Source organism: Sorex fumeus, unplaced genomic scaffold (genome assembly GCF_029834395.1).
Source record: "Sorex fumeus unplaced genomic scaffold, SorFum_2.1 ptg000131l, whole genome shotgun sequence".
NCBI classification, from domain to species: domain Eukaryota; kingdom Metazoa; phylum Chordata; class Mammalia; order Eulipotyphla; family Soricidae; genus Sorex; species Sorex fumeus.
In genome coordinates this window covers 18,401,021-18,413,050 of record NW_026606188.1, presented here as the reverse complement: position 1 = coordinate 18,413,050, position 12,030 = coordinate 18,401,021, and the positions used below count along the sequence as shown (strand labels likewise).

Below are 12,030 nucleotides of genomic sequence, written 5' to 3'. Positions count from 1 at the left end.
CAAATACTAGAAATTGAGCTTCCATATGACCCCACAAGACCACTCCTGGGAATAGATCCTGAAGGTGCAAAGAAGCACAGTAGAAATGACATCTGCACTTGTATGTTCATTGCAGCACTTTTCACAATAGACAGAATCTGAAAACAACCCTAGTGTCCTAGAACAGATGACTGGTTAAAGAAACTCTGTTATATCTGCACAGTGGAATACTCTGCAGCTATCAGGAAAAATGAAGTAATGAAATTTGCTTATAAGTGGATTGTCATGGAGAGTATCATGCTAAGTGAAATGAGTCAGAAAGAGAGGGACAGACATAGAATGACTGCACTTATTTGTGAAATATAAAATAACATAATATGAGACTAACACTCAAGGACAGTAGACACAAGAGCCAGGAATATTGCCCCATAGTTGGAAGCCTGTCTCATGAGCTGGGAGAAAAAGCAGCTGAAATACCAAAGGGCTCACTAAGTCAATGATGGTTGTAGAGATAATTTTGGGATGGCATATGTGTGGTGAAAGTAGATGAAGGCCCAAATGTGATAGTGTCTCAGTATCTTTATTGCAAAAGATGCCATAATGCCTAAAAATAGAGAGAGTTGGGGGAAATTGTCTGCCATTGAGAGAGTGGGAGGGGTGGAATAGGGATGGGGGATACTGGGGACATTGTTGTGGAAAATGTGCACTGGTGGAGGGATCGGTGTTCGATCATTGTATGACTGAAACTCAAACATGAAAGCTTGTAACTGTATCTCACGGTGATTCAATAAAAAATTTTTTAAAAGTTATTTACTTTAAAATATGGGCTGGAGCGATAGCACAGCGGGTAGGGCATTTGCCTTGCACGCAGCCAACATGGCCGACCCGAGTTCGATTCCTCCACCCCTCTTGGAGAGCCCGGCAAGCTACCGAGAGTATTCGATATGCCAGACACAGTAACAACAAAGTCTCCAATGGAGACGTTACTGGGCCCGCTCTAGCAATTCGACGAACAACGGGAGGGCCTTTACCTTTTACCTTAAAGTTATTTACATAGGGCCAAATACCAGTAACAATGATGGGTCTCATTCTCCTAATCCTGAAAAAGCATTGAAATGGCTCTTTTAAAATCTCAGGGCTAGGAAGAAGGAGACGTTTCTGGTGCCTGCTCGAGGAAATCGACGAACAACAGGATGGTCGTGATCGTGATCGTGATTTACATAGGGCCAGAGTCACAAAACAGTGGGTAGGGCACTTGCCTTGCATGCAGCTGACCTGGGTTCAGTCCTCAGCTTCCCATTTGTTCCCTGAGCACCGCAGGAGTGATCCTGGGAGCACGACTATGCCCTGAGCACCACCGGGTATGACTAAAAGTCAAACAACAGCAACAACAACAAAAAACCCCCACTCAACAAAATAGAGATAGAAGAAACATATCTCAAATTGTCAGGGCCACGTATGATAAACCTACAGCTAACATCATACTCAACAATAAAGTCTGATGGTTTTTCCCTAGAATTAGGCACAAGACAAAGATACCCAGTCTCATCACTACTATTTAGCATAGTACTAGAAGTCTAGCCATAGCAAGTAGGCAATTGAAAGACATAAAGGACATTCAAAATTGGAAGAGAGGTTAAACAATAAATATTCAAAGATGACAGAAATAAATTGGAAACTCTGAAGACTCTACCAAAGATTTTAGAAGCAACCAACACAACAAAGTGGAAGGCTGTAAAATCAATGTACAACAATATATTTCTAATGTACTAGAACAGAGGCCAGAAGAACTTGTACATGTTCTCCCTGGGACTGCAAATGATCACCCGAGCACCACCAGAAGTGAGTGAAACATAAACACAAAGCCAGGAGTAAACCCTGAGGATCACCAAATGTTACCAAAAGAGTAAAACTCAATAACAAAAACAGTGTACTAGAAAAAATATCAAGAAGAAATCCATTTAAATTGCATCAGAAAGAATCAAGTACATAGGAGGTGAAAAACTTACGCATCAAAAACTAAGTCCCTATTGGAATTGATATCAAGGATATACAAAATACTGGTTGAACTCCACAAGAAGAAAACATCCAACCCCATCAAAAAATGGGGCAATGAAATGAACAGAAACTTTCTCAAAGAAGAAATCCGAATGGCAAAAAAGCACATGAGAAAATGCTCTACATCATTAATCATCAGGGAGATGCAGATCAAAACCACAATGAGATACCATCTCACACCTCAGAGACTGGCCCACATTCAAAAGAACAAAAGCAACCGTTACTGGCGCGGATGTGGCGAGAAAGGGACACTCCTTCACTGTTGGTGGGAATGTCCACTGGTTCAGCCCTTCTGGAAAACAGTATGGACGTTCCTCAAAAAATTAGAAATTGAGCTCCCATTTGACCCAGCGATACCACTCCTGGGAATATATCCCAGAGAGGCAAAAATGTGTAGCCGAAGTGACATCTGCACTTGTTTGTTCATTGCAGCACTCTTTACAGTAGCCAGAAACTGGAAGAGACCTGAGTGCCCAAGAACAGATGACTGGTTAAAGAAACTTTGGTACATCTACACAATGGAGTACTATGTGGCTCTTAGAAAAGATGAAGTCATGAACTTTACATACAAGTGGTACAATATGGAAAGTATCATGCTAAGCGAAATGAGTCAGAAAGAGAGGGATAGACATAGAAAGATAGCATTCATCTGGGGGATATAAAATAATAAAGTATGAGATTAATACCCAAGAATAGCTGAGAGCAACACCAGGAGAATTACTCCATAACTTAGAGGCCAGCTGGGTATTCTAGGGGAAAGGACAATTCAGATAGAAAGGGGAACACCAAGTGGAGGGTGTTTGGAGGATCCTCCCAGGAGGGGAGATGCAGGTTGAAAGTAGACTGGACTGAACATGTTCGCCACTCAATGCCTCTTTGGCTGATCACAGCGCCCAGGAGGAGAGAGAGAACAGGGGGGAATGCCCTGCCACAGTGGCAGGGGGGGATGGGGGGATGGGAGGATGGGGGGGGAGGGATATTATCCTGGTGGTGGAAAATGGGCACTGGTGGAGGGATGGGTATTTGATCGTGGTATGACCGAGATCCAAGCACAAAAATTTGTAAATCTACAACTGTACCTCATGTCGTTTCACTAATAAAAAAGGAAAAAAAAAATAAATAGCAGTACTACTACTACAAAAAAAAAAAAACTAAGTCCCTATTTTAAAAAGTAGAAGATAAAAGGAACTGGAAATGGAAAAGGGAATGAAAATGTTCTGTATTTATGGATTGGAAGGATTAATATTGTTAAAATGTCTCTTGTGTTCAAAGTGCTTTGCAGGTTCAAAGCCATAACTATCTGTTCAAAAGGAATTGTTTAGCGGGCAAGGTGCTTGCCACGCGCAGAGTGCACGGGTGCAGCTGCAGTCTCCTGCACTGCCAGCAGTGATCACTGAGCAACATTGGGTGTGGCCCAAAAATGACAACAAGGAAGAACTAAAAAGATAAAATTTTGCATATTGCCACTTGATTGGAACTGGAAATATGTGAAATAAGTCCAAGGGATGAAGACAGACACCAGATAATCTTACTTTTATGTCTTATGTTAACAAAGCAAGGACACAGTGTTCAGACTCTGACTATAGAACTCAGGTTGCCAAGGGTCGGAGTGTGAGCTATGAACTGAGTGTCCATTAGATCAATGTACCCCAAAATTAAATGCTTATTGCCCTCTTATAAATGAATTTTAGTTCAAAATATTAATTTGAAAAGGAAAAGAAACACCTAAGAACTCCCACAACTGCTTTGTAGTTTTGTGTCCCTGACCACTGAGATGTTTCCCTACCACCTCCTTTCTCTTCACCCATCTCCTACTTTCTTCCTTTCTGGGAACATGATGATCTTTTTTTGGAATGAGCATTTGCTAGATAAGGTGATTTGGAATTAGAAAATTCAGATCTTTATTTCTGTCTGGCAAAAAACAAAACAACTCTTCTCTGAAGCACTGAGTGTGTCTCTGAGACTAGAACATTGAGAAAATTGGAATTATGTCTGATTAATTTATTTTTTATTTATGGACGACACCTGGCAATGCCCAGGGGTCATTCCTGGCTCTGCTCTCCGGGATCACTGTTGGCAGGACTCACAGGCCCTTATAGAATGCCCAGGTTCGAACCCTTCTCAGCTGTATGCAAGACAAATGCCTTACCTGCTCTACTATTTCTCTGGCCCAGAATTATGTTTCTTTTATTGTATTCTGGGTTTTATTTTTGTTTGCTGATTTGAATTTCCTTCTTTCTTCCCTTTGTAGTTGTTATTACAGTGAGCAGGGCACTTGGTTATGTTGTCTTGACATCACACTCTCCTGGTGCCAGGTAACCAGTGCTGCTGGGTCATACTTAATCCTTCTGGAATGATGCCAGAGACTGAACTTGTGGCCTTTGATTCTAAGGCCTGTAGTCTGCCACTGAGCTGTCTCTGAACTCCTAGATGAGCTGTAACAATAAATCAGTGAAGTGACCATTCAGGCACCAGCTATGTGGTAAGAAGGAACCAGGCATTCCTGCCCTCATGGAAATGGAAGCTAGTTTATCAGAGTCACATTTATAACTTGGAAATGGACCAGAGAGATGGACTAGTGGCCAGGAGTACAGCAGGTAAGGCCCTTGCCTTGCATGTGCCTGACCCAGGTTCAATCCTTGGCATTACATGTGGTCCCGAGTACCACCAGGAGTGATCCCAGAGTACAGAGCCAGGAGCAAGCTTAAGAACTGCTGGGAGTGGTTCAAAGACAAATGTAAACAGTTGAAACACCAGCAAAAGTGACCCTTGGGGGTAGTGAGGGTAGGAGCTGACTAAGTGGACAGTGTAAGGCCATGGGTTCATTTCTTGAATTCAGTTCAGGAATCCTCCCACACAAAACCAAGCTCAGTTCCTGCGGTTCTGCGGTTTGTATCTGGCAGCTCTGCTTGCTGTAGTTCCCTGCATCCAAGGTAATTTTCAGCAACACAGTGGGGTTTGTGCAGTCACTGCAACTGCAGGTTTGACACACCTCATCAGTGAATAGGTGTGACACACCTTGTCTTGAATATCACAGCTAAAACAATGTCACTGATGCTGGCAGCATGATTCCCCAGCAGAGCATGTGTAAGCAGCATGTGTGGAGGAGTGTGACCCACACTGTGACAAGTATGCTAGTACCACAGCCTATTGTATAGGAAGCTCCACAGCCAATGACTCCCCAGCCATTGCAGTGACAGCATGAAAGAGGGAAGGGCAGGGGATGAGAATTTGGAATGTGTCTAAGAATGATTGCACTGAGAATCTTAGGTCACCATTTAGCTGTCTCCTGTGCTTTGATGAAAAATCTGAGAGGATATACTTGGATTTTGTATTCATCAAAAGTGCATGTATACATGCATACACATTTATAAAATCTGAAATCTTCCATTGCTTTTCCAAAGTTTAAAAAAAAAGTCTTCAGTTTTAAAATAATAGCGTTTTTCTGAAGTACTGATCTGTGGAGTGAGTTTATTGGCTGTTTCAACATTAAATGTGGGGCTGAAGTGTTAGTACAGTGGGCAGGGCATTTGCATTGCATTGGAAGTGGCCAACCCAGGTTCCATCCTTATCACCTCATCTGGTCACTCTGAGGCACCCTAGAGTGATTCCTGAGCCCAGAGCCAGGAGTAAGCCCTGAGCACTGCTGAGTAGGGTCCAATAACCAAAATTTTAAACATACTTCATTTATCCAGAATGAGGAATTCTGGATCAATACAGAAATATGTGACCAATGCAGCTGAGTCAGGGAACTCTTCTCCAGATTCTTGTCATTTTCTGTGAGCTTTTTGCTTCAGGTATCACACCACTCTTCCTGCACACTTAAATATCCATGTCCTCTGATTAGCAGAGATAATTGTCCCATCTTTATTTCTTGCCTGAGATGTCATTAAGATATAGCTCCCCTTGAAATTTCAGGACTACTGCTCCTTTACTGTGGGTCTGTTCTACCTGCCTGCTTCCGTGTGTATTTGTATAGACATCCAAGGTTTTTCTTGGCAGTAAAATAAAAGTGGGCTGTTAGTGGAGCAAACTAAGTGACTTACCTTTAGTGGCAGATATTCTATTTATTAATTGCTACTTAGTATATTTTAAGTGTGTGTGTGTGTGTATAAAATATTGTTAGAACTTTTTAAGTTTTAAGGCTTTAAAAAATTACTTTTTCTTAAAAAACAACTTTTCCTCCCATTTTCTTAAGGACTTAATTTGCTTAATTAAGGGCTTTTTAAGAACAGTATTCAGTTGTTTTCTCTTTAATTTTCCCTCATAAGATATGAAATAGCTAGGGATTCAATAGTCTCCAAACATCCTCTCTAGGTCTTCTATTTCTTCACATGTTAGAAGCCATTTTCCTTAGACTGATCTTGCAGTTCTGCTTTCCCTGCTTGTAGGGACCTGCCTAAGACCTTCTGATTATACTGGTTTTACAAGTACCTGCCAAACCCCAGAGAGCTCTGATGCTCTGTCGCTCAGCATGAACTCCAGTGCTAATGAATTGGGCTGTATTGGGCTGTGGGTCACAGTCCTGGGTATCCGCCTTAGCTCTCTTGCTTATAAGCTTGACAAGATATTGTATATCTAAGATCCAAACGTTACCTTCTTCAATTCAGAGTCCACAGAGCCCACTGCATAGGGTGTGTGCATGTTATAGCAGCTAGCACATAGTAGACACACATGTGTCAGCTAGTACCCTTTCAAGTAAAAATTGTGATGTGACTTGTTTGTAGAGCAGGTCATATGCAGGTGAGGTGGCAGTGTCTATCATGGGGAGCCATCTTGAGATGCCACCTTGAACTGTCTGCCATTCATTCATCTGATGTAGGCCAGAGACACTGTAGCTTTGGTCCCAAAGCAGATGGGGAGGATGCATTTACAGTTAGCACCTGAGTGCTCTGGCATCCTTGGAAGGATGTCCATTTTTCTCGTACGGATGGTGGTCTGTGCCATCATTTTGAAGGGGTCTTAATATGCAGATATCAGCAATTGGATTTTAATTATTTTTTAATCACAATGAAATTGTTAGATAAAATGAAAGACAAATAAGCCAGCTACTTTCTGAGGTGTTGTACAGTAGCAAAAAGTGATTTTCATGCAATGAGTGGTTTTATAGATGATATTTAATGAGTTTTACATTTCAAAACTCTGAACAGCCTTTCTTTAAATACCACACAGCAGGTGGCCCTAGCTGGAATTCTAGCAGTAAATAGGAATATTACCTCTTGGAAGTCTCTGAACAGCCTTGATTGTGTCCATCTGGCAAGCTCTACCCTTCTGCTAGGGATTTTGTTCTTTGTATATCTGAATTGGAGACCCAGGATGTGGGGAATTGTGAAGAGGAAGCTGAATGAGGCTGCTTTTTCCTTACAGAGCTCTCCTGCTATTTCCAAGGATAGGACTGGGATTTGTGCTCCCCATTTGTCCTTGAAGTGCTATAGGGGAATTCGGAAGACCCTAGATGGGAAAAGAAAGAGGAAATCTGTGGGTAGGGCATTTGCCTTGCATGCGGTTGACCTGGGTTTGATCCCTGGCATCCCATATGGTCCCCCAAGCACCGCCAGGAGTAATGCCTGAGTGCAGAGCCCGGAGTGACCCCTGAGCATTGCTGGTGTGACCCAAAAAGCAAAAAAAAAAAAAAAGAATGCTCCTTTATAGGAAATTTCTTTCATTGATCTTGCTGCTTTCAGAATTTTGTCCCTAAGGTTTTGGTCATTTTGATCAGGATGTGTCTTGGGGTATTTTTATTCAAATTTCTTCTAGCTGGTACCCTTGGGGCCTCCTGAATGTGATTGCATGTTTTCTTCAGCTCTGGAAACATCGTAGCAATGATGTCTTTGACAGTTTTTTCTTCATCAGGGTTTTCCTGTCCCTCTGGGGCTCTAATAATTCTTATGTGACTCCTCTTATGTGACTCCTCTTCTCTTGCCATCTGTTCCCGGATTGTGAGTTTCTTTTCCATTTTATGCTCCTTTCTAGAGAGTCTCTGGACTTCATCTTCGAGCTCACTGATTCTGTCCTCAGCAGCTGTTAGTCTGCTGCTGAGGCCTTCCACTGAGTTTTTCAATTCACCTACCAGGTTTTTCAGGTTTGACATTTCCGTTTGTAATTTTGTTTGCATTTTCCTCATTTCCACCTTCAAATCCTCTTGTCTTTTATTGGCATTGCTTTCCATTGTTTCTTTTACCTCCCTAAGCATCCTCATTAGCTCCCTTCTAAATTCCTTGTCAGAGAGGTGGTCTAGCACTTCATTACTTTTGGGGTCTTCTGGGCTAACCTCTTCAGTGAGTAAGCTTGGTGGGCTTCTGCGTTGCTTTACCTTTGTGACCTGTGTGGTTTAGACCTTAACATTCACTGTTACTATTCTTCTTGTGATGCAGAATTCATTGAGATGGGCTTAATGAATTATTGGCTAATGTTTTCTGGTGGTTAAGCTAACCTAGTGAAAGTTCTATCTAAGAGGGTAACTTATGGTTCCTAAGGGATATGTAGGGGGAGAATAACTTGCTGCCACATTAGCAGCCATGGTTCCGGTAAGGGGCCCTGCCACTGGGCAGGTACCTGGATGAGTAAGCAGAGGGTTCCCAGAATGGTTCCGCTTTGGGTGCATGTGGTGTGCTTCAAATCTGGTCCCCCACAGACCAAGGATGAAAACCGGCCGTTCTCAGGAGGTCTAGTTAGACACACAGCCCTGGGAAGGGGCCCTGCCACCAGGTAGGTACCTGGATGAGTGAGCAGAGTTCTAAGATTTTTAACAGCTTTAAAATGTATATCTTTTCATCTGAAAAAGAGATAGCTACTGCATTTCCCCTCCTAATACTTACGCCCTACCTCTGTTTTTTTTTGTACAGGTGCAAGTACAAGAATGAGTGAATTGCATAAAATGAAATTGCCTTACTAAAATTACATATTTTCCAAAGATAAAAGCTAATTTGGCTCAACATTTTATTTTTGTGTTAATCAGCAGCCCATGGGGCTAAAGAGATAGAATGGGGATTCTTTCTCTTTGAAAAACACATGCTTTGCATCCTGGTTCAAATCACAACACCACATCTGGTCCTCTTTGCACCACCATGGGCCATTCCTGAGCACAGAGCCAGAAATATCCTCTGAGCACCTCTGAGCTTTGGCTCAGCACTTCTCCGGGAAAAGAATCAGCAGCTTCTTGCTGTCTCTTAACCTCAGCCTGCAAAGTAACCCATGGAAAAATCCCTTAGTATGATGAGCTTTTTTCTCCTATTCTGATTTTTGCTATCTAAAATTAGGTCTCACCACCCATACATAATTTTCTCTCTGTTACATTTTGGGTGACCATATAGCCTAACTTTCTTGAAAAACAAGTGATTTATGTCTTTCATCCCCTGAGGTTATGAGTACCCACAATATCTCATTTCAGGTGATATATATTTTAATACAATCACTAATTAAAGGAATGAAGGGAAGGAAATAAGTTTCTGCTGAAGTCTCTGACCTTAAGCTCTCTTCTTTCTGTATCCCCAGCTTCACTTGGCAGCCCTGGCGTCACTAAAGGGAGACATAGCAGAGCTTAATAAACGCCTGCAGCAAACAGAGCAGGAACGGGACCTTCTAGAAAAGAAATTGGCCAAGGCACAGGTAAGGGGCCTAGAATGATCTTTAAAAATATTTTTGTAAAATATATTTTCAATTTAAGTTATACATTTTTATATACATTTTCAGATCTCTTCCTAATTTTATTTTAGGTACAAAACTTTACAAATTTGTTATTAGTAGGATTTCATACATGAAATATTCCAGACCACACCCTCCACCAGAGTGTTTGCTTCTCTCAATCATTGTTCCAGTCCTGCCCTTCCAAGTCCTCTCCTTCTCCTCTCAGCCCACTCCTGAGGTAAAATTCTACTGAAGACCGGTTCTTGGTTTATGTTGCCTTTGTACATTGGTTATACCCCTGCTTTGTTCTTTATATTTCACACACGAGAGGGATAATTCTGTGTCCATCCTTGTCCTTCTGACTAACTTCACTCAGCCTGATGTGCTTGAAATCCAACCATGTAGAAGCAATTTTTATGATTTCATCCTTTTCTATATCCATTTAGTATTCCATTGTGTATAAATACCATCATTTCTTTATCCACTCATCTGTCCTTGTACACTTGGATTGTTTCAGATCTTGGCTATTGTGAATAGTGCTTCAATAAATGTAGGAGCACATATGTCTTTTCTGAATAGTTTTTGGATCCTGTGGTTGATGCCAAAATGTAGAATTTCTGGGGTCTTATGGGAACTCCATTACTAATTTTTTAAATTAATATTTATTAAAAACACCGTGCATTGTAAAGTTGTTCGTTATACAGTTGTTTCAAGCATTGGTGTTACAACACCACCAGTGTGACCTTCCCTCCACCGTATCACCAATTTCAACCTGCCCCCTTATCACATAACAAATTTACCATATATTGCTTATTCCAAAAAAACTTTAAGAAGTGGCGAATAGAATGGTCAGAAAATAAATCAGTAAGAGCATTGCTATATGATTACGACCTATGTAAGTAAGAAAATTAAAACCATTTATTGCATATAAAGAAATGCCTATTCTTATTTACATGTATACATTTTCAACTCTGGTATTTAAAGTATATTTTATTTCATACTTGGATCTCATTTTGATAATAATACTATTAAAACAATTGTTAATATATTTTGAAATTTACATGGAATAGATATGTAAATTTGTAAATTTACATGGAATAAATATGTAAATTTGTAAGTTTACATGGAATAAATATGTAAATTTTCTTGTACAGTTCATATATACTGTGGTTTGCAAAGTTGTTCATGATGATTTGATAGGTATTCAGTATTCCAACACCAATCTCACCATCATTACACCTTCCGTCCACCATTGTCTTCAATATTGCCAATCATCCCTTAAACCTGCTCCTATAGTGGACCCTTAGTAATTTATTTTATATTGCTTGTTATCAATAATTGCTAACAGAATGATCAAAAAATGTTTCCTTAGAAGAAAATCAGTGTAAATTGTATCACCATCGAGACATTAAATTTTTGTATAAGAGATTACTAAGATGTTGTTACAAGTTAAGCCTTCTGTGTTCATGTTTTGTTAATCAAGATTGGTTGCCTTCTATGTTATATTCCATCCAATCTGGTTTGCTACTTCTGGTTGGTCAGTGTTGCAGTTAGAGATGTCATGTGGATGCGTGCTCCAGGAAGTCTGTAATTTTTGACAGGGTGAAACAGCTGGAGTTAAATTTTTAACTGGATAGTAGCTTTGTGGCATGTGTATGCATCCAGGGCTTCCAGAAATACGGGAAAGTGGGAGTAGGTAGCCTATTTTGACTCCGAGAAAGGGTACAGGTAGCCCATCCCGAATCCACAAAAGCCTGGAGATTTCAGTCACAAAATCCTCCCGAATTTTTCTGCAGATTAATTTCTGGGTGAGGCTTGGTCACAAGATGATGAAGTCTGGTTGGGGGCATGGTGGTGATTTTTGAGTGTGGGAGCTAGTGGCTGCTGGGGTTCCATTTGGGCAGGCAAGCCCAGAGGCTGTCCACCCCCCTCCGTGGTGCCCTGTATGTCTTAGCCCTGTGCAGGTGTCCAGAAAAATCTTTCACAGCTTGTTGATCTCTTTCAAATTTTATTTATGATTATTTGAAGGCTGGCTGGTAAATGGGCTTGCATAGCACCAGAAGTGGTTCATTACCATTACTAATTTTTTGAGGAATATTCATGTATATTTTCCCAGAAGGCTAGATCAGTCAGGATTCCTACCAGCAGATAATTATAACCCCTTTCCCCCCAATTCCACTTTATTATTTTTTTATTAAAAGATTTTTTTAATAGTGAGACATCATGAGGTACAGTTGCAGACTTACACATTTTTGTGTAACCCCCTTTCCCCAATTCCACTTTAATACTTGTTTTTGTTCCTTGTAATGTGTGCAGTGTCACTAACGTGAGATATGTTACTCTAGTGTGAGATGTATTTTATTGTTT

General features: G+C 40.9%; 1 protein-coding gene across 1 annotated transcript in view; it reads left to right on the top strand.

Moving 5' to 3' along the window:
- Window positions 1-12,030, top strand: part of MCC (MCC regulator of WNT signaling pathway) — a 275,994-nt gene that overhangs the window by 109,660 nt on the left and 154,304 nt on the right. Inside the window, exon 2 of the mRNA XM_056139034.1 lies at window positions 9,532-9,645. Within this exon, the coding sequence (XP_055995009.1) occupies window positions 9,532-9,645 (114 nt within the window). The remainder of the gene's footprint in view (window positions 1-9,531; window positions 9,646-12,030) is intronic.